The sequence below is a fragment of the Marmota marmota genome, unplaced genomic scaffold (genome assembly GCF_001458135.2).
Source record: "Marmota marmota marmota unplaced genomic scaffold, marMar, whole genome shotgun sequence".
NCBI classification, from domain to species: domain Eukaryota; kingdom Metazoa; phylum Chordata; class Mammalia; order Rodentia; family Sciuridae; genus Marmota; species Marmota marmota.
The window spans coordinates 41,145,523-41,168,662 of NW_026000005.1; the positions used below are offsets into that span (position 1 = coordinate 41,145,523).

The 23,140-nt window shown below is 39.0% G+C and overlaps 1 protein-coding gene across 11 annotated transcripts in view; it reads right to left on the bottom strand.

Moving 5' to 3' along the window:
• Dock10 (dedicator of cytokinesis 10) overlaps positions 1-23,140 on the bottom strand; it is a 181,351-nt gene that overhangs the window by 74,855 nt on the left and 83,356 nt on the right. For all 11 annotated transcript variants that reach the window (XM_048808623.1, XM_048808618.1, XM_048808620.1 and 8 more), the window contains exons 5-13: positions 17,233-17,305; positions 16,848-16,970; positions 16,479-16,613; positions 9,111-9,294; positions 7,515-7,600; positions 7,132-7,215; positions 6,855-7,010; positions 787-1,008; positions 481-603 (exon numbers count right to left, since the gene is read on the bottom strand). In XM_048808623.1, coding sequence (XP_048664580.1) covers positions 481-603; positions 787-1,008; positions 6,855-7,010; positions 7,132-7,215; positions 7,515-7,600; positions 9,111-9,294; positions 16,479-16,613; positions 16,848-16,970; positions 17,233-17,305 — 1,186 coding nt within the window. The remainder of the gene's footprint in view (positions 1-480; positions 604-786; positions 1,009-6,854; positions 7,011-7,131; positions 7,216-7,514; positions 7,601-9,110; positions 9,295-16,478; positions 16,614-16,847; positions 16,971-17,232; positions 17,306-23,140) is intronic.

Here is a 23,140-nt window from a genome sequence, read left to right on the forward strand (position 1 = left end):
TAGAAAAGAAGAAAGTAGAAAAATATTACCTGTAGGTTCATTACTCAAAGAACTTGCTGTATTTCTTTTGTTCTTTCCTACTTCACTTAGGTGTTGGCAAAATTTGATGTATAATTGTCTATCTTACTTATTCACTTAGTTTATCATCTGCATTGCTGATATTTTAGCAAACTGTATTCACTTGTTTGTACTTAGATTATCGTAATTTTTCATTATTGTAAATATTTTGATCCTTGGGGCTAAAACTTTATTCACACTTAAATTTGCTTTTACCCATAAATTCTCAGAAGTCAGAAACTGTTGAGTCCAAAAGATGTAGATCAAAGATATATACATTAAAAATTTCTTGGTGAATACTAATTTAATAGAAAAGAGAATACTTAAAGCCATACATTTATCATACATGATAAATTCATCAAGGGAGTGTGACTTTATTTCTTGATAGTAATATAAATTACATATAAGAAAATGATGCATTACCTTGTTGGAGTCTGGATTCTTAATATAAGGTTCAGCACCGCTTGCAATATTTCCCATCAGGACTTTTTCGATTTTGGCCACCAAAACTATTTCAGAATGTGGATCACTTACAGAAAATATAGCCTATGTACAAAGAAAGCAGCTTATAAGCATCTAAGAAATTTGAACCGAAGAATCTGCAAAATGCCATTTAAAAAAAGAGACGGTTTTAAGGTATTTTTAATTGGGATATTGCCCATCTTATGTGATCTAAGGGTAAGAACAATGGAACAAATATTTTCTGCTCCAAGTAAACAAAAGTGCAACCTGCTTTGGAAATTTAAGCCATTCCTCAGGAAATCCCTTGATGTGAGGTTCTTCTGATTGTCTTGGAGTGACTGTGTCGATGTTACCATTTTCCAAAGCCACGGAAGCCCCTGAGAGCATCTGTCTGACAATAGTGTGGTTTAGATCCACATGAAAATCGGCAGAAATCTTTCTGCTGTCTCTGAGGTCATAAAGTGCCACACTCACAAAGAAAGGCTCAATCTGCATGAAAAAGAAAGAACAGATGGTTTTGACAGAAAATCATTACCCAGGCAACAGCCTCTCTGGCACATCCATTAACAATGCCATAGATAAAACATGTGCAGACAGCAAGTTCCCCTTGACTCAGTGAGAAGTACCCAGGGTCCTTGCTTTCAGCTGCAGCCTAAGACCCCAGGACTGTATTTCACTCATCTCTCCACTCTAGTATTCCCACCTACTATTTTCTGCCACATACTGAACTACATGCATGGTTTGGCTTACAAATCCTTCCAGTTATTTTCCCTACACTCTCAGGAAATACCCATTGCCTCAGTTACCCCAGGATTTTGGTAGTCTGCAAAGGAATCTTAGGAGTTATACTGCATTGAGAAACATTTCACTATTCCAACCACTTCTCATAAATTTTTATAACAGCTTGATAGGTTAGTAATAATAGCTAGCTGTTGAATGTGAGGTTCCCCCCCCAAAAAAAAGCTCATGTTAGGCAATGGAGCAATGTTCAGAGGCAAAATGATCAGATCATGAGATTTGCAACCTAATCACGTCCCATTTGATAGATTAGTAATTTGAGTGGATTACTGGGTGATAACTATAGGTAGGCAGGACATGGCTGGAGTAAACAGGTCACTCGGGCTCGGATCTTGGGGATTATATTTCATCCTTCGTTCCTATACTCTTTCTGCATCCTGTCAAGTGCTGAGCAGCATTCCTCTGCCATGCCTTCCCACCATGATGTTTGGCCTCATCTCAGGCTCAGAGCAATGGAGCTGACCAACTATGCACCAAAGCTCTGCAACCATGAGCTCAAATAAACATTTCCCCCTCCGAGTTGTTCTTGTTGGGTATTTTGGTCACAGTGATGAAGAGCTGACAAACACATGAACCTTTATTGAGCATCTACTATCTGCTTGCTACTATTCCAGGAACTTCCCACACACTGGTTAACAAGCTATATATTAAAATTCAGTGTGATAAATAGTCAGGTGAGCTTCAGGTTGTGAAGGAAGAAGCCTGTTGTCAGAGAAGACAGAAGGTTTCCTCAGAGGAGCTATTTTTGTTGAGTTTTTAAAAACAGACATTGACAATTTTTTCCTTTATGTTAAAAATTCATTGAATCAAGCACATATAATGACAGCCTTGATCTGCTGGTTATGCTGATATCTGCTAGTTTTCTCCATTATAAATTTACCATTTTTCCTTTTGTTACTGATTGGCGTTTGTGGAAATATAGTCTGAGATTACTCCCAAGGTCTCGTCAAACCTTAATCCAAAGTCTCAACCTCTACTGGTAACTCTTACTAGAATCAACAGCCACCAAGTTGGCTACCAATGGTGATCTTCTAGTGCCATCTTTCTTTCTACATGTGTTCAGCAATGATAAAGGTGAGCTTGCCCTTCTCCCTCATTTTTATTCATTTATTTATTTATACAAGTATTGACTCATGGATTAATATTTTATTAAACACATTTTAACCTCTAATAATCATTGTTTATAGTGGTGTTCAAATTGCCCCAGATTTGATTACCAATACCCTTCAAAGTAGCCCCTAAGAATTTTGGCAGGTCCACATAAGTTTTTAGGACCTTTATACCCAACAAATTGCTCCAGACTTTTCTCATACTTTCCACACCTGAGATATTTCTATAATATCTCATTCTTTTTTTGTCAGGGTGATATTTAGAAACCAATATCATAATGTCACTGGGACATTATGACTTCTGGGCCCTCTCCTTACATGAAGGTGACACACACAAACACATAATTAACAATACTCTACTACATCTCTATTTCTTTATTTGTGTTGAAAATTAGTGCATTCATATTGATGCATTCATTTCTATTTCAAATGCTCCAGGGTTCCTTTTAACCTTCCTATTTTCTGCATCTATACTTATATCCTTCAATAGTGAGAAATATGGATCTTGATGTTATTAATCTATTTACTTATTTGTTCAGTCACCTTACGGCTTCAGAGTAACCCCTGCCAAACACACTAGCCACCTGTTGCCTCTTCCAGAGTTCCCTAACCCATATCCTGGGGGACCCAGGGACATGCTACCTTGGTGCTTTTACATGACTTTCTTCTTCCTGCCCTCTGGAATTCTTGAAAGTTTACCCATGTCCAAGCCTCTGTGTAGCATCCCTAAACCTCTTCCTGGGTGCCGGAAAGAAAGTTGAAGATGGGAAATAAATGGGAAATGAATGGAAGATGAGAAGAAACAATGAAATTTATTGGTTGAGTTAAAAAGTAGGAATTAGGAAAAGAATTGGTTAGAAGGGACTTTTAAATAGGGTGGGTGACCTATGCAAAGAAATAATAACATGATAAGACAAAGGAAAAAATATTAGAATGAGATCAGAATGCAGGTGAAAATTAGGAGGTGCTCATAAAAGAGGCATTTGAGAAACTCTAAGGATGTTTAACCAAAACACTGCACGCATGTGTATTTGTTGATTAGGAAAATGGATACACAGGGGCAGGAAGAAGAAAATTCCCAGCTTTGGTCATAAGTGGATGCTAATGCCATTCCCTGACATATGGGAGAGAGATACAAGCACAATTTCTGAATGGGACACAGAAGGTCACTGGTGAGACATCCCAGCAGCAGTGAATATGGGCCTGTATTTTGAGTCCAGTAAAGGAAACTGGCCTGGAGATCTGGATGTGGGAGGTTTTGTTTGTGCCCCTTCAATAAGCCATGAGATAAAGAGAAGGGAATCAGAATAAAATCCCAGAAAACATCAACAGTAAAAGATAGAAATGGGAGTAGGGAAAACTACTCATAAAAGCGATTGAGAAATGAAGAGAAGTAAGAAAAAAAAAACTGATAAAATTGTTTAAATGGGACCTGGGTATCATAGGAAAGAAGAAACAGTCAAAAAAGAGGGAATGGTCAACTAAAAAAATAAATGCACAGAGATGGAAATAAATAAATCAAAGAATAAATACACGTATATACAACTGTACACATATTATATATGTGCATGTGCATATCTAAAGTGACATACATTATATACATGCACATATATGTAATTACTTAGATATGTAATTAGCAATAGGCTCTAAAGATGAACTATGTCTACAAAAACAACATTTTGACTTTTGTTTTTGCTACTTAATTTTTAATTGACACTTGTCATTTGCCAGTATTCTGACAACAAGTAGGCTATATATAAAGATCATCTTATGATCCAGTTCATCATTGTCAGACTCACTCATGCTGTGGACTTTGTCTTATAACAGGGATACTGGTTCAATTCCTAAATGATAGCAGTATTTTCCAGTTCCCTTACTGTAAGAAATATAATTGCACATATAAAATAAAATTCAACAAATTATTTTAAAAACAATTATAAAGTAAATGTTTCATATATTGCTAACTTAATTTAATTTAAAAATCCCCTTGGTTTGTGGTGGTGATAGTCTGCTAAGAGATTGAAAAAAAATGCAAAACTTAAAGTAACTCAGGTAGGTAAGAACTCAAAACACTTTAAAGGTCAAAGAATAAAATCCTTATTATTTTTCCTAAATAGTTGCATTTTGATTTTCATTTCTTTTAGTGAATGGGAATAAATTACCTACTTTGATAACCCCTCAGAAATTAAAGTTCATGTGATGATTCATTTATTTCTCCCAATTCACTTTTTCAATGTAAATGTCAAATTTTCTTTTCTGAATCACTGGCTTTTCAATTCAGTTTTGTTTAACAAAGTACCTTTAAAGCCTAAAAAAATTAAGTCATAGGTTGCTTAGGTTTAGAATTCTCTGCTCTTCTTAAAAATTCAAAACCCTAGAATTTCAAATGTAGCTCTGCTGTGAAGCAGCTCTATTAGACAAGATTTTTGGAACCAATTCCTATTTTCAAAGAAATATTTTACACCATAAAACCGTCAAGTTGAATTTGGTTTTCACTTTACTGAATACAAAATTACATGATGTCAAATATTGTTTCCTCTTCATGATAATGTTCTTTCAGGGAATCTTTAGATGTTCATTCATTAAATGTAGTAGTTGGCTCTTCAGCAAAATGGAGAAATGTTTCCATTAATTTAAAACATTTTCATTGAAATAAGAACAATGGGTTTAAAAAAGTTACATTAATAAAAGAGTATTGAATTTAAAAGATTTTAAAAACAATATCATTAAATTACAAACATGGTTTTAGAGTGAGACTGTTTTATTATTGTTTTCTGTGTCACTGCTTAGTAGCACAATGAAATTTTTAAAAAGTAATTTCCTAGTTTTTTAACACTTGTATCAACTGTAACATAAATGAAAAACATAAATGAAAAACAAACATACAAAACAGTCCAAATCAACTTAACCCCTTGGCCTGGCAGATATGAAAGGGCACAATAAAACCATTCTCTGAACTTGGGTCTCATCCTTGCCTGGTGGGTCTGGCCCAGATATAAACACTTAGCTTTGAATAGGAGTCTTAGCGTAGTAGAAAGGAATCCTCGTGGAAGGAGTCATATGCCCTTGGCACTGGAAAGAAAAGCCCATTAGCTTTGATTCTAAATTGGATTTTGAAATTGCACTTAGAGATGTGCTGGGTCAAAACCCCATCTATTTTTATTTAATACAGGGAATAGGTGACATTATGATTGAGGTTAAATTTTCTTGAGATTTCCAAATAATTTCAAGGACCAAGTTTCTAGGATTTAAAAAATCCTGCATGAAATCAAGGTCTGATTATTTTTCCTAACACTTTTCACTACAAAATTGGAAATAAAATGTGCTTACCACTGTCCCCCGACCCCCAGCCCCATTTTGTGCCATTATTTAATTAGACTCCTGTTTGACTTCATGAACACAACTTCAGGACCCTTCTGTATCACTGACTCATTCTTTCTACAAGACATTAGTCAGATGAGCCCATCTCTCTCCTTCCTTGCCAGCCCTCATTCGGATCACACCATAAACCTTGGTAGTGGTCTTCATGCTCGTCTCCCTGGACAACTCCTGTTTCTTCCAATCCATTTTTCTGACGCGGGCTTTTAAAATTGCAAATCAGACCCCACCATTTTAAAGTGCTGTAGCCCTGGGACAGTCTCCACTCTTGCTTAGGGTACACCTGAATTCTCCACTCTGCTCATAAGGCCCTAGCTAAACTGACTTAATCTAAACCTATTTCTTACTGTTTCTCACTTTTCATCTTGGTTAGCCTCCACCAGCCCCATCTGCGTTCAGTTCCTTGAACCTGTCAAGACCTCCCTGTCTCAGGGCATTTACCCTTGCTCTTTTTCCTGCCTAGAATGTTCTCCTCACCCTGCATTTTTATCCTTTTCGAACTTGACACCTCTGTTCATGACCACCCTATCTACAGAACCCCTGCTCCTGATACAAACTTTTTCACAGGGCACTTATATTCTTAATGTGTTTCTTCTTTACTCTTTATGAGTTTTCAAAAAGAATATGATCTTCAGGAGACTGGGAGCCTGCATTACTATTTATTGAATATTTATCTTCTTCACTGTTGTCTTCTTAGTAGTTAGAATAAGTCTGACTCATGGTTGGCACACCTAGTATTTTTTGAGAGGTGAATAAACCTGACTTGAACTACTTCATTTTTAATCATGCCTAGCACTCAGTTAAATTCATAAATTATAAAGAAGCTTCATTTTGGGGCTAGATTTTTGCTGATGATACAATTTCATTTTAGCTTACTCATCAACAATCTCACATGTAATGTGAAAATATCACTGTCTTGCATGCATAGTTTTGTAAATTTCAAAGACATTTGAAATCAGTGCCTGAATTAGTGTGAGTAGAAACATTTTGACTCGGGGTGAGGTATAACGTTGGCTGACTGGCGTATGATGTAACAGAAGAGAAACTTACATTTGTTATTGGATCATTTTCATTCTCTGTAATACAACCCTGAAGATTTAAGTTGAGGGCTTTACAAATGATCATGATTCTCTTGGCAGCTTTCTCTTCGAAGGGTTTGATCACATACTCAGGTTCTAAAAGATCCTTTTTTTGAAGTTTCAAGCTCTGAAAAATTTGTCAGAAATTGTATTTACCACTCATCATAAAAAAATAAACTCTACATTCAAATCCCCAGTTGTATTCAAACAGCCAAGTTTATGTCCGCTCAGGAAGAATTCCAACTTACATCTATATCTGGATCCAGTGAAAACAGACTCAGTCTCTCTAAGTTCCGGGTGGTTTTGACAGACTCTTCAGTTTCTGTGAGGTACTGTGGAGAAAACTACATTAGCCCTTAGCATCCGTGTGTCCAGATGCATCCCCAGACACATCCGCTCAGTCAGCTAGCATCCCTGGGTGTTATCACTGTTTTAATGTCATCCACTAATACAAAATAAGTCTTATAAAAACATGCTTTTGTTTTTGAGAGCTGTGTTCCCATTAAGTGAAACACTTAAGTTAATGGAAAGTTCTGAATTCCTTCCTTAGTCTGAATCTTAAGAGAGCATTTCCATTTGTCCTGTGAAAGCCATAAATGATAAGCAGCACACACAATGATAACTTCATTACCTTAGTGAAATCTGGGTGTAGGCTGTTCTCTGAAGACCCCGTTTCCTCTGGTGTACATTCACAGGTTGTAGAATTATCCAGCGGATCTTGAAAAGATACACCAAAACAGGTTTTTAAATAGCATTCACAATCATAGCTTTTTATACCCATGACATACGAAACTGGGTTAGACTCAAGAGCTTAGAGGGACCTTGGTGAGCTAAGACTTAATTTTCTTCTCTCTCTGCACTCTATCCATACTCTGTTAGGCCATCACGGGCTGGAAATTAGACTCCCTGATGATCATTTTGGGATTCTTGCCAGACACCTTCCTGTGCTGGTAAGAACTTTGGGTCCTTATGATACACATGTACCTTTGAAGTGTTCTTGATTTGCTTCAACAATGCATACTAGAGTTTTCTTTTATATGTCTATATTTTTCTTTTTTGTATATATGTATATATATATATATTGTATATTTATATGTTGTATATATTTTGTATATATGTTTACATATGTTTTTGTAAATATCCTTGATAATTCTCACTCTCAATACATCAATCTAGAACCCATCTGCTAGCTTCAGTTACTTTAGCTCTGTGGGATGCTGTAAACATTAGTACTCTAGTTAATTATTATTAAGTAAGTAATACTCTGGCGTAGAGAAGCTGTGTTAAATAGACACTATTATTGCTGTATGTATATATGTGACTGCATGACCAATGTGATTCCACAACCTGTACACTCAGAAAAATGAGAAATTATACTCCGTCTGATTTAAATGTATGATATGTCAAGATTATTGTACTGTCATGTGTAACTAATTAAAACAATAAATAAATAAATAAATAAAATCACCAACAATGTTCTTCCACATTATTTCACGAGGCTTTCAATTTATAGCATGTGATACTTAGACTACTAGAATTTATGAACGATTTGGTTTCTAACCTACCAAAGTGCTTTGTGAAATGTCTTGAAATCATTTTCTATTGGGAGCAGTAACTGACTCTGTGGGTCAAAAACTTGCCTCTCATATAGCTGTGAGTTTGTTCTCTCTATCCTTTTACTTTTCTCTCCTCTTTCTAATTTCCTTCTCTTTGCCTACAACAAATTAGAATCTTATGAGGGGACTAGGCTGGTCAGAAGAATATTTTTTTTTATCATATAGATTTCTTATTACCACACATAGCACTGAAACTTTCACATAAAAGCTGATCTCAATATGGTCAAAAAACCATAGATGAAAATACATTTTAACTAAGAGGGAGTAATACATATTTGTCCTTTCAAAGAATAAGGTCTACTAATTCAATGGAATGAAGGGTCAAAACACATAAATGACCTCCTATAAGATAACCTTCCATCAGACATGGGTACATTTTTGATGCTGCTGACAAATGACTCCCAACATTATTTTCAGGATGACAGCCTCAAATCATTGCCAGTCAACTCAAAATCATCCCTATAAGAGGTGACCATAAGAATCAGGTGACTTCTTAGAGCAAATAGCTCAGGGATGTATGGGTTAGAACTGACGGCTACCACCACTGCCCCAGCTTTAAAAGAACTGAAATCACAGGTCAGAGGAAGGAAGATGGTTTCCTGAGCTCTCACCTAGGTCCAGGTCGGTGAGCTCTGTGCTCCTCCTTCCCTGCAGGGGCCCCTCGGGGCTGATCTGCAGGATGCGGTTGAGGGTGTGAATCCACTCGTCCATGTCCAACTCAGTTTCAGCGGCCAGCACAAAATAGGTCAGATCGTTCATTTTCAGTTCAAAGGCATATTTTCTTAGTCGGTTATTCTGTGGTACACAAAGAAAGAAAGGCCCATTGAGAAGTCTTAGAGAGTGAGAGGCATTTTCTGTGGGGTTGGGATTTCCAAGTCTTTCTGTAAGGTGGCCAACATAGAGAAAAACCTTCAAGATGGGACAGAATTTCAGAGTCCCAACTTACTTTGGTTTCTTTCACATATATTTGTACTAAGAAACATTTCATTCACATTTTGTTGTTGAGTTGAGTATGTGCACCCAAACATTTCGTCTTCAGGCACGAGTGTGACTGTGTTCCAGCCTTTGAAGAACTGCCCTGAGCTTCTGCAGTCCTGCTCAGCATGGGTTCTGTCTGCAACTCACCACAGCTGGGTGTCTGACCTCATCACACCTGCCAAGTCACTGACAAGCTCTTTGCTGCCATACAAATCTAAGGGACATTTCTTTCTTTCTGTCTTCCATGACTTTAAACAGAATTGGCAGGGCGGCTAGCTCCTCCTCCTTGAAGTTCACTGCCCCTGGCCTCCATGGTCACACTCTTCCCACCTCATCAGTCGCCACTGTCCACTCTGTGCTGCGGGCTCTTCCTTCTCTTCATGGCTTCTAATGGTACTCCTGGCTCTGCCTTAGACTCCGCCTATCTCAGTCCAGTGGCTTTGAAGGGCTTCCAAAGGCAATGGCAGCTCAGTTCTACCCCTGGCTCTGGCTTGGCCATCAGTCCCCAGAATCTTTGTAACTTGACATCTCTACTTGGCTTTTTGTGACTAATCCAGAAAGCCTTGGTCTAGTTCCTGGAATGTGCTCCTGATACATTCTTGGTTTAGCCACAGGATCTGAAAATGTTCCCCCTCCCTGAAAATTCCCCTAAACACAGAGAGCGTGGTGTTTCCCTCATGTACTTAACATGACTTCAATCCACTCTTCAAACCTAAACTAAAAACCATCCTCAATTCCCCAGTTTCAGACAAAGGGACAAAGGTTATTGTCCTCCAGAACACTTACATTAATTCCAAATTATATGCTTTTTCAATTTTCAATTTGCTTTGTTTCAATTTTCTTTTTTCTTCAAAGCTACCTCCACAAGGGCTTTGTCAGTTTCGTTTACCACTGTATCTTGTGACGGTGTGAATACATACAAGGGTTTAGGAGTGGGGTTCAAAACAAGTCATATTTTATGAATGAAAAAAAAGTTCCTATTCTTAGGAACTAAAATTCTAGTGGGGACATGGTGAGTGAATGGATAATGAACTGGCCAGACAACTGAAAAACAAAACTGCATTGCATTAGAATGGAATGATATGATGAGCAGCTACTTTAGAAAGAGTGGTGAAGGCAGGGCTTTACAAAGGTGATGTCTAAGTCAAAATCTGTAAAAGAAGGAGCCGGCTATTTAAATACCAGAAAAGGGCACTGAGAGTAGGGGTTGGGGGCAAGACCAATTCTTCTCTTGTAGTTTTATATATTTCTGCCATAAGATTAGAAACGTGAATTCAAAGTGTAAACTTTTCCCACTAAGTTCACAATAATCCTGTAAGCAGAATTATACGATTCTATTTAACATGTGATGAAGTTGAGTTTGGGGGGATTAGTGAAAACATGCTTGAGTTTGTAGCAGCAGCAAGCGGCAGAGAAGGGAAAACCACTTCAGGACCAGTGCTCTGAATCCACCACCTGAGCTGCCCAGAGCCAGGCTCGCAGAAGATGCCCAGTCTATGCTGCTCTTCCTTGCTACTGCCCTGGCACCACCACACATCAAAGAGGTGGCTGTGACCTGTGGTCTCTGTTGATCTAAGTTCAAGAGAATGCACAACAGAGCAACATCTAAGTCCTGACCAAAAGTACAATTCAAGAATTGAAGGAGAAAGAAGACTAAGTGAAAAAACTAACTATGCTTCTCACTGTGGAATGTCCCTGTTTAAATGTCACTTTGTATATTCTTCCAAGGACAAGCTATTTGCTCCTGTCCATACCTTTGTATTATTGTCAAGTGTTATACATGTCTTGCTTTGTGATGATTCAATCACAGGTCCGGCTCTTTAATAATTCACAAGTCTCATATGAGAAGAAGCTAACTTTTTAGCTTCAGTGTTTATCGCAGTGATGTTCATTCATAAAAGAGATGCTTTTTGTTTACATTTTGTGCTGGGCAAAAACAAATGTGGTCTCTGCCCTTGTAGAATAGGGGAGACAGGCATTAACCAACTAATCACACCAATATAAAACTGGAGAATAGGTGTATTTAGATTTTGTATAAATGCTTTGATGAGGAGATACTAGGATCTGTGAGAACATGGAATAGGATGATTCTGGCAAGAGTTGAATTTTGAGAAGATCTTACTGGCTGTAATGGAAATAGAGGGATGCAGTCAGAAAGATAATGACCTCAAACTTGGTGTACAAAGCACATAGCTAGACAGCACGTTTGAGTGAAATTCCTAGATGTCATGCCCTCCCCAGGGAGAGTGGGGTAGGCTCTCTCCATATGCCCTCACATGTCTTTCTGGGAAATTCTGATGAAGGAGAAACTACCTTGACCTTCACTGACACAGAGGGCCTAAGGCAAAGACCACATGGCTGGAGAGAAGGTGAGAGAGGTTTCCTACCATGGCCATGGTAGAGGCCTTGAACAATAGGAAAAGAAGTAGATTCTCTGAAAAGAAGGAGAGATGGTCAGAATTTGAGACATAACTTTTGCTAGGATATTGTTAAGTGCCTGAGTATGGTGACATGCAAGCAAATCTTACTGTTGTCTTAAAAACAAACCTATATAAAGAAAATCTGCTTGATAACTCTGATGCTGCAAATAATATGGGAGGGAGACACAGAGCCCAGTAAATGTCATGCTAGGTCAGAAAAAGTGGATCAAGTTGCAACTTTCTTCCAAACACAAAGGCCAAACCTAATGGAATTTTCAGAAATAAAATACTTCAAAATATAAATAAAAGTTGATTTTCTAAATTGCATTCTGTACTTCAAATGAATTGAGTATGGTTACCGACTTCAATATTATAATATTATCTTTTAAAAACCTGAGTGAAGTATAACAAGTTCCTACTTCTCAAAAAAGGACACTTATAAGCGCAAAAGGCATTCTGTTGGCAAGTTCTCAAAATGTAAATTATCTTTTTTGAGAGAAATAGAAGTACTTGCAGTATATAGAAGCTTATGCTGGGAACACTTAAGATGGCTGGGTTTCTATCTCAAGCTGTAATCTCAAAGGTAATAGTACATGAAATAGCAAAAAAAGGACGGACAAAGATCAAAAGTTAGTGGGATGTTTTAATAACCTTAGAGTGTAATTGATAAGTCATTGAAATGGTAATGTAATCAAGAAGTAATCATGGTCTTCCTCTTGATCCCCCAATTTTACTTTATTTCCCTTAAATCGGTGTCCAGTGCAAAGTAGCCAAAGTAGCCAATGCAGCTACTGTGTCCAGTCAAGCTCACTGCCCTCCCCCTACATGATTTCATAAATAAAAAGAAGCTGTGAGCATGCCCTGCTGCTACACAATGTGCTTAATAAATCGAGGCATGCGAGTTTGCTTCCGCAGTGTTCACATGGAGAGTCCTGCATCTCCAAGAAAACCACTAAAGCTGACGGAAGACTGAATGGCAAAGAGCGAAGTCATCGAAACAACATATTCCATTGTGCCAATTATGTTTCTAGCACTTTCTACAGAATTTTTCAGGAACAATAGAGGAGTTTTTAAAAGAAACATCACAACATCAAATCCAGGTTACTGGTATTGGTGGCTCCCTTCCATGTTATCCTTTCTATTCTCTGTAGCTTTATTTGTCCACTTAGACAACAAAAAATTATTGAGAGCCTTTTCTGTGCCAGTCACACAGCACTGAAAAAAGTTTAAAAAGTGCTTTCTCTTATTGAACTTATAGTATAATGGAGTGTCAGTAAATTGATATGTAGAAATAGAATTAAATGTAAGTAATCCATGTGGAGCGTAACAGTATAGCATCATGCAGTGATACATTTAATTTCATTCTTACATAGGCTATTGGGACTTATTATCTGAGTTATGTCACTCATGTCTTATTTGCATATGCCACTTCTGTTTTGTTTCATTTTTCTGTGTACCCTTCCATAGACTGGAAGCTCTTTGAAGACAGGAATCACATCTGTTTTCAGACTTTGTGTCTTTCACAATGCTTTGCATATAACAAGTTTCCCAATATATATTTCCTGATGTGAATCCTGTGTTAAACACTCATGGCTTAAAACTGCACACGAGGGCATCTTTGCAATGTTCCTTTAGCCTCATGGCTTATGTAGGGTAAATGTACGTATGTGGATACATACTTATGCTGTCTGAGGTGAATTCTTTGTTCTTCTTCTTTTTTGTTTGTTTTATTCAAGGGAAACTGGCAATGTTTCTTAACCAAATAGGTCTGACTCATTCTAGTTATTCATTTGTTCTCTGCTTTTGTGTGTATGTGATTCATCTTCAAGCACATTTTGTGCCTGAGAACTTGAAAGAGTAATGGTTAAACTTTGTACTATCTCACTTGAAATCTTTCCAGATGAACACATTTGCAAGCCAGAAAGGGCTGTAATTAAAGAGGCAGGAACTGGGACCCACATCTCTGGTGACCAGTAAGTAGCACAGACGTCTGTCTCCCCACGTGATCTCAAGAACCTGGAAGTCCCTACTGGCATAAAAGGTGTAAGGGGGACTGGTTGAAGGTTCTTCATCAAGGGGCTCGAAAGTGCAGGGACACAGAGTTGAAATCTTCAAAGACACGTGTGAAAAGTCTACAGACAGGCTTAGCCTTTCTGTGCAGAGATGCAACCTCCCTAAAAGAGTTCACCTGATCTGTGCTGCCAAACTGCTCCCTGAGCGCTGTCATTCACACCTCTATTATATATAGCTCTTGTGACAGGGAATAGTAGAGAGCAGGTGGCTCTGTCCTTCTCTGACTCTGAAAGAAAACTGAATCCCCCACACCTAAACAGGGTTCTGAACACATCACAGGCACTAAACAAGCTGTGGAATGAGAGAAAGAATGAAGGAACAAAAAGAGAAATGGATTTGTTAATACACTTAGGTAGAAGTTTCAGGAAGGTAAATCAAGATTTGTGTGGCTTTACCATACAAAGTGTCCATCTCTTAAGGTTGTGAACTTTGTAATTAAAAGAAAATTAGAGGAGAAAGGCTGAAGACACAATGTCTCCCAGGTTAGTACATTTATTTTAGTTTCATGGGCAAGAAATCTTGAGATCAAAGAGGCTAAGTCAGTTATTCAAAGCCTTCAGGAAGTAAAAACTAGAATTTGAATACTGACCTGCACCAATCCCAAGCTTGGGTTTCCCCCCACAAGACTCTTTCTAAGGTGATGCTTAAACCCATCCTGTACCATCCTTCTATGCATGATATCTATAAAAATCTTAATTTTAGGATTTTATAGGTATCCTATCTGTAGGACATAGGTGGGACATAACAGGTTAAGCTGATACTGAAACACAGTCTGACTTAAAGTTTCTTGGAGCAGAAAGTCAGACCAGAGTTCTAAGGTGTATGTCTGACATAGTCTATGATTCTTTCTTTTTCAATTTACTTTTTTTATATTTTTAATTTTTTTACTTGTAGTTGGACACAATACCTCAGTTAATTAAATTATTTTTTTATAAATAAAAATAGGATGGAACCCAGTGCCTCACACAGAGTAGGCAAGGACTCTACCACTGAACTATACCCTCAGTCCAGTTATAGTCTTTGAAGAAAGACACTGCATAACCACTGTGTCTCTGCAAACTTAAAAAAAATGATGAGTCATTTGACAGAGCAAGCTTTGAAGTACAAGTGGAAAAGAACATATGTAAAATTTTCAGCTCCATGTCTGCAACAGGTAGTTATTGATCTCTAAACTATTGCTAAAGAATTATTTCATATTGCTAAGACCAAAGAGCCTCTTTTATACCCAACAATAGACAACTATCTCCGCCCTCCATTAAGATCCTTATAGCCCATTCCATATGGAAAAGCTGGCATCTGTGTTAAAATGCAATTAGCTTTCACTTCCAGTGGAATGCTCAGCTACACTTAATTAATTCTTTCCTTTTAAAGTTCAGCCTTATTAATTTCTGGAGGAATTCCAGATTTTCACTGTCAGAAACAGGCCAGGACTAAGAGGCTGGAAAGAGCTCCATTTTGCATCCATATATCTAAGTGACCCCAGTAGTTGTCCAAGATGTAATCTCAGCTACAAGGTAACCAGTGAGTGCCTGTGGCTTGCTGATAACAGAAAGCACAGCTCTAGTGGCCTGTGACCAGAAACAAAATTTCTCACCTCAAGCAGCCAGAGCTTTATTGGGAAATTTGAGGGGAGATTGCTAAAACACTCGAGTGCTTCCATTTTTACCTAAGAAGAAATAAGGTAAGACAATGCATCTGAGCAGAGAATAAATGTTTTGAATGCACAGACCTCCAATGTCCATGAAAAAGGAGAGGTCTCTGGAATTACTCTGTTTCCCTTTGCCATAGTGCTTCATGCCAAATTTAATACTAAGAACAATAATTTGAAGGTCAAGAACTTGCAGAACAGCAGTACCTGTTAAGAGAACTAGCTGTTTCTGAAATTAAAACCTCGGGAATCAATGTAATTCTTGCTTTTGGAGGAGACCTCCTCACAGAGGAAAGAGGGTGTGTGCACACACTGTGAATTTACATGGTTACCTCAAGATGACAATTATGAAGTGTATGCTGTGAGCTGTGATTTGCTTATTATCTTACTGAATTTCCTTGGCTCCGTGGTTCTCCCCACAGAAGCCATCTATGCAGGTGGCCATTCTCCTCTTTTCCTTGAATACATAGCTCAGCTTATATCAGCTTGCTCCTCCTCAGGACCTTTGCACCTGCTGTCCCTGCTCATTTTTTAGTCCATGAACCATATGGTGCCTCTTCCAAAATGCTTTTCTTAATGTCTTGAGCACTAACATTCCTCTCTCTCCTCTGTGACCTTGTTTCTTTCTTTTATCGAAAAACTTACCAGCTCACTTCATCCTATTTATTTATTTATTTGCTTATTTCCTGTTTTTCTTTGAAATAAGTTTTGTGGAAGTAGAGATGTAGGCCACTTTGGTTTTCACTGAAGGCCTAGAGTCTAGAACACTTCTGGGTTCACATCACATAATTAAAAAATATTTGCTGAATGCATTTTGCCATGAAAATAACCCCCAAGGGGGGAAAGGGATTTCCACTCACCTGTACCACACCTGTACAGGAATCCAGAAAGATGCAGCCTTTGGGTTCTTTGGATATTTTTTCATCTTTGTAAAAGTTCATAATGTAGGAATTATCGGGCAACTGAGTCAGCTGGAAGTAGCGCTTTTTGAATGACTAAATAAAAGACAGAAGAAGTTAAATCGCAGTGAGCTGTTACTCATGGAGGTTAGAAATATTGTAATTCCTTCAGAAAGGCGTTGTTCTAGAGAAGAGTATCCTACTTCCTCATAAATAAAATATGATATGAAACATAAATTCAATGCAAATGGCTCTCCTCTGTGCTGTGACCCAAGGAGGGAGGATCAAGAAAGGTGACAGAAATGAAAATGAGTCTTGGTGTCCCCTTACCCGCACAGTAACGGTATTGTTCACGGTGCTGTTAAAATTTCCCTTGTAGAGCCAGCCAGACTTGAAAACTCCTGATCCTCCGGCTCCCCCACCGCCCTTGGAGGAGGAGTGGGAAGTGGTATCCTGCAGAAAGGTATCATTAGCATGGCACTGTGCATCCAGGGCTCAGACGCGGCACTTAAAAACCGGCCTCCTTTTCCTGTCTTTGACTCATCTGCAAAATCATGTTCAATGTCAAAACAAACATGATTCATTCTGACTAAAAGCCCCAACACAATCAGCTACCGCTGCTCATGAAAAACTGGCCAGAAGGTGAAATCTCCAATGCAAGACAGGAACTAATCGCCCTCATGTTTAAACATTTCACTTTCAACAACTCACTTACTTCATCCTTATCAGCATCTTCATGGTCAACCTCAAAGGAATGTGAAGGAAGTTTCTCTGGTTTGTATTCTGCTCTGATATGTTAAAAAAAAAAAAAAGAAAGAAAGAAAGAAAAAAGGGTTCTGATTTGTCATTTAGGACATGGCTCTCATTTTCAGCTGTTCCCAAGGTAACAACTATGCTAGCACTCTTAGAAATTTTTAAGATTTGTAATCTTGAAAACTGTGGGGGTCCCATTTCCTTTAGAAGTATTAACCTTGCCCATGCCATTATATCTTACCTCCAGTAAATAAACAATTTAAGCAATGGAGTTAAGTATTCACACAGATGTATTAAAAGATGAATTAAAAGAAAGCAAACAAGATGCCATTAAAGGTTTGGAAGTTTCCTACCTCCACCTTCTGAAGTCTTAGCAGTGACATTTCCATTACCTTTCCTGCCTCACCTCTGTGTGGCATGATTGAGGCTACAGGGAGGTCACCTGAAGAGCCTCAGCTCTGAGGAACCCTGATCCTGAGAAGCAGCCTGTGCCATGTCACTGGGCTGTGCAGCTTCTCTACCCGAGGGCTCCTCAGAAGGCCACTGGAAGGGACCGAGTGGCAGCTGTGCTTCCTTTGTGCATTCCCAGGGCAGCTGAGAAATGCCTCCTCGGCCATGGCATCGTTATCTGCCCAGAGGAGCACGAGGGCACAGCTGGTTCTGTAAGTAGGTCAGAATGATAGGCTTTCATTGGCTTGACGCCATCTCACAAGAAAGGGCTGGATGGAAACAAGAAAATCCCTTCCAATGCTCACACACTCCTGATATCCAGCTTTTTTTTTTTTTTTGGTAACAGAGATTGAACCCAGGGGCCTTAACCACTCAGCCACATCCCCAGCACTTTTGAATATTTTATTTAGAGACAGGGTCTTGCTGAGTTGCTTAGGGCTTTGCTAAGTTGCTGAGGCTGGCTTTGAACTCGAGATCCTCCTGCCTCAGCCTGCAGAGCTGCTGGGATTACAGGTGTGTGCTACTATGCTCTTTAGCACCTCTATTGCAAAAACTTCTATATGTAGAAATTCCATGGAATGTTTTTGTTTTCTCTCAGATGATTTACATTGTGCAGAAATAATCTCTGAATCTGACTATTGAGGAAAAAAAAAAGATCAGAGGCAAATTGGTATTCCCATCACACACATTTCCTATGCTGACGATATTCCAAAGAGGAAGGAAAATGACCATACTTATATGTAAGTATGCATAAATTTTCCCTACTGTGTGTTCATGTAGGGTGCTACTAATGGATTTAAAATATTCCCTCACCCTCCTGGGCACACAAAAATGTCGATTCCTAGTTTTCAACAGTGGAAGAGATGACACAAAAATAACATTGTCTGGGTGCTCAACTAGGCAAAGTCTGAAATCAGAACCACACTCCATTCCTGTTAAGAGGGTTTTTGAACATTGTGGTGAAATATACACAAGAATTATTGTTTAACCATGTTGAGGCAGATTCATATTGGGGTGCAGCCATCACCGTCTCCAGCTCCAGGTCTTTCCATCCTCCTATTCTGAAATTCTGTGCCCATTAAAAATAATTCTCCACCTCTTCCCCTCTCCACACCCCTGCTTACTGCCACTATCCGACCTTCTCTGCCATGCGCTTGATTATTCTAAGCCTCATATGAGTGGAATCAGGTATTTCTCTTTCTGTGTCTGGTTTATTCACTTAACATAAGGTCTTCAAGGCTCATCCATGTCATAGCATGGGCCAGGATTTCATTCATTTTTAAGCCTGAATACAATGACAATTGTCATTGTAACCTGGCAAAAGATCATTTCCATTAAGTCATCCTGGACTCTTCGAATTGGGGCTCTCTTCCTGTGGACTCTGAGCATTAGTCTCTCAACAATGCACACCTGCTCCTGTTAGCTGTGCCCTGTTCTAAGCCTTCACTGGATTATGCCTTTCTTAAAGGCAGGAACTCTAGTGAACACCCACCCGCATCTTACTCAGCTGTCCTTTCCTACTGCTTTGGATGCTCAGAACCCATTTGCTGGTTGATTCAATTAAAGGGCAAGGTGAGCAAGAAGAATAGAAGCAAAATGATATAAAAATGGTATAATTTCACACTCTCTTGTGGCAGTCATCTTGGTGATGTTTATTATAGCTGAGGAATGTATTTTTGGTGATCAAAATCTAAAGATGTACCTCTGACATGTTCATGGTATTTTAAAACTATTTTACTATTGTGATTTTACCTGATAAAATCATTTTAATGAGATTTACTGGCGACTCAAACAATAAGAACAGTAAAGCTGTTCTGAGGATAATAGTACTTGAGACTGAGTGTTAGGGTTAGTGTAGGGAGTAATGCATCAGTCCTATTTCCAATTTCCACCCTGTTTTTGTTTTAGCTGTGATCTGAACAAAACCTCAAGACCTTCAGAAAAGTAGTTACTAATGGTAAAAGTTTTATTTAACAGTCAGAGGCTTGATAGAAAAGTGGTGGGAAATGTGCATCTCATGGTCAGCTCCACTTCAAGGTCTAGCATATAGTATATATTCAATAAATATTTTTAATAGATATATAAGACATGGATGGACATTTCAAAGACATTAATGCATAATATGATCTTCCTCAACCATGACTTATTTACAAGTCCAAAGATGTTCCAAAATATATACTGAAGTCTAAATGTTCATTAAATGGTCTATTGCTTTTTTGTGTGTGCAATCAGACATTTGTAATGATGCTAGGTTCTATAGTCTTGATTAATCTTACCATTTTATAGGATAAAAATAAAGACTGTAACAATAATTTATATAAAACACACAGTGGAAGAGATGGGTTTAGGAGGTTTATCTCTGAAATCATTCTTGCTTTTAGAAAAGGTGAGTTTGAACCATCTTTAATAAGAATGTTAATCACAAATGAAGACTCCCCGCCCCCCAAGGGACCTGGGTACTTATGTAGCGTTAACATGGTCCACCCCTTTTGATCAGGCTCAACTTTATGAGAAGGCCAAGAAAGTAGAGGTTCCACAGTATTATTTCTGAAAGATGAAAATTCTTCCCACTCATCAAAAAATAGTCCCTTTCTCTTTAATATCATCTGACACTCCTTGAGAGAAAAACAGCTCCTTTTACCTCTTCATTTGATTGACAAAGCCCTTAAATACAACCTTTCCTCCTCTCCCTCTCCTGTGAGAGATGACATGTCACCCCAGGTTCAGGGCAGGTTCAAACAGCTGATTTCAAGGTGGCTTGAAGCATTTCTTCTGCAGAAGATGAACAGTGTTCCAGCATCTGAACATGCTGGCCCAGCCTTAAAGGGAGGACTGAGGACACATCCCAAGTGCACGGCAAAGGGATGAGGAGGGAAAACTGAGGAGGCAGAGGCAGAGCCAAACTTGAACGTGGGATGTCAACCCTGGCTCTGTGCTCATCATCATTTGCCCTCCGTCTGCCTTAGGCACAACACAAAGCTGTTCATTTCTGAACTCCTTATCCTGTCCTCTAGTGCCAGCATGGCAGGTCCTTCCTCCTCTTTCTCACAGAGGAATGATTTTGTGGGTGTTTGTTCTTGACACCTGTGGACTGCAGTATTGTTCACTTTCTCATTAGGGATGATTTCCAGGACTCACTGTACAAACAAGCAAGAGAAGGAACAGTTTTTCAAACTTGTGAAGGACAAGGGGACAACATAAGGTTTTTGTGATCATCAATGCATAAGGCTCAGTAATCTTGAGGGGTTTTCACAGATCTCCCAGGTGAGAAATGACAATGACAACGGAGATAGTCTAAAACATGTGGCCAAAGAATCACAAAATCCTATGCATCAAAACTGTGAATAATACAGGACAAAACACTAAGGAACCCATCAACAGAGAATGGCTAAACAAATTATAGTAGACCCTTGGGAAGAGAGTTACTCAAAATGGAAAAGGAGCTATGGATACATGTGACAACAGGGACATCACTCGAAAGCACTGTGCCGTGTGAAAGAAACCAGAAGCACAAGAATATACATAGCATGATTCTACTGTTATGATGCTCTTGGTAATGGTTGTCTCTCTAGGGTAGCGGTGAGCACTGAGCAGGAAATCAGATTACCATCACCTGGGGGGTGATGGTACTCTGTGTCTCAAAGGAGGTGTGAGTTGCTGGTGAACTCTTCCTCAAAAGGACTATCCAATGGTTCACTCAAAATTTGCATATTTCCTTGTATGTGAATTTTACTTGACCCCCCCCCCAATAAACTGCACATTCATAAATCCTCCCCGATGACTTGTTCTTCTTGGCACACAAGTCTTTTCCTATGTTCGAAAATTTGCATGACACTTTTAAAGTGTTGATGGAACCATATAAAGAGTAACCCAAAATGATACCTTTTGAACAGACTCTCTCCTTTTTATACTACTAATAATCAAAACTTTCATGCAGAAAATGTTAAAAAGTTTTTTTCAACAATTTCCCAAATGTTACATTTATTACTTAGATAGTCTCTATTATGCTATGTTACAATTTACATCTCTACACTCTTTTATAAAATAAAATTTCCTTTAAGCATTCCCCTTAGGTCCACTTTAACTGTTCAAAAATAACTCAGAAGATATGAGATAACAGGAATGAGGTCAATAGCAAAACAACCAAATGCAGTCGTCTTTGTGTCCATGCTGACTTCATTTCTCAATTAAAAAAAATATATATATATACATATATGTGTGTGTGTGTGTGTGTGTGTGTGTATCAGTGAGTTCAAGTTAGGGTTGATGTGGGCATGTCCTTCCAGTGCCAGCTGTTCCCAATTCTAAGTTTCCTGAATCCAGTTCATACCTGATAACTAGAAGAACCACAAGAATGCCAGCCACATATGAGAAAACAAGCCCCTAAACTGAAGAAGCTCCCGTTCTAGGGGAGGAGGGAGTCCAGAATAAATTGGGCATAAGTCAGCACAAGTTGCCTGAGTGAAAATGGTTGTTGGAAAAATCAAAGGGTTTCAAGAGATGCATTGCACAGCAGGGTGACCAACGTTAATGACCAACACCCCATTCTTACAAACTTCAGAAGGAGTCACGTGAAGTGCTCTCACTGCAAAAATGATGACAACTAGGAGGATTTTTTAATTAGCTAGATTTGACCAGTCCAGTGTCTGTGGACTTCAGAACGTCTTGCCGCACATGTAAAAATGCACGATGCTATCTGGCAACTTAAAATAAATGATGAAAAATAAAAAGAATCGGAGAGAAGAGAGTGATTGGGTGGGAGAGGCAGAGATCAAGATTAGTAAAGGTGGGCACGGGAGGCCTCTCTAGGGAGGTGTCCTTTAGGTTGAGCATGAGAAGCAGCCAGTTTGAGCTGCTTTAGGGAAACATCATTCCCTCAGAGGGAAGCATAAGAGTGAAGGTGCTGAGGAGGACAAGCTCAGAGCACCCAGGAGTGGAAGGCAGCGAGACTGGGCATGGGGAGGAAGGACAGTGGGAGGAGGTGAGCTCAGCTGCGCAGGGCACGGCCCTGGGCCCTGATGGTGGGCAGTGTTTCCACTACCTCTGAGGTTTGAGGGCTACTAGGGCTGTTCTTAGTCTTGGTCCCAATGGTTCCCAGGGCGCACCTTCTCTGTCTTTAAAGAAAACCAGCCATCACTCTCACATCAGTCCTGGGGGCTACTGTGCAAGACTACCTTGTCTTTTAAAGATCGTGGGAAAGTCAGCACTTCAGGCTCTTGACTTTAAATTCCCCGAGTCCCAAGGAGCATTCTGTGATTTCTCAGAGCCTTTGGGATCTTGGGTAAGGGCCAGTCGGGATCTTACCCTCAGAGTTTGATTCCAACTGAGTTATGATTTATTGTCAGTCTCATTTATCAGTTTTTCACTTAAATTTCCTTCATCACCTCTATAAGAATGGTGGCACCTCTCGGTGCCCAAGT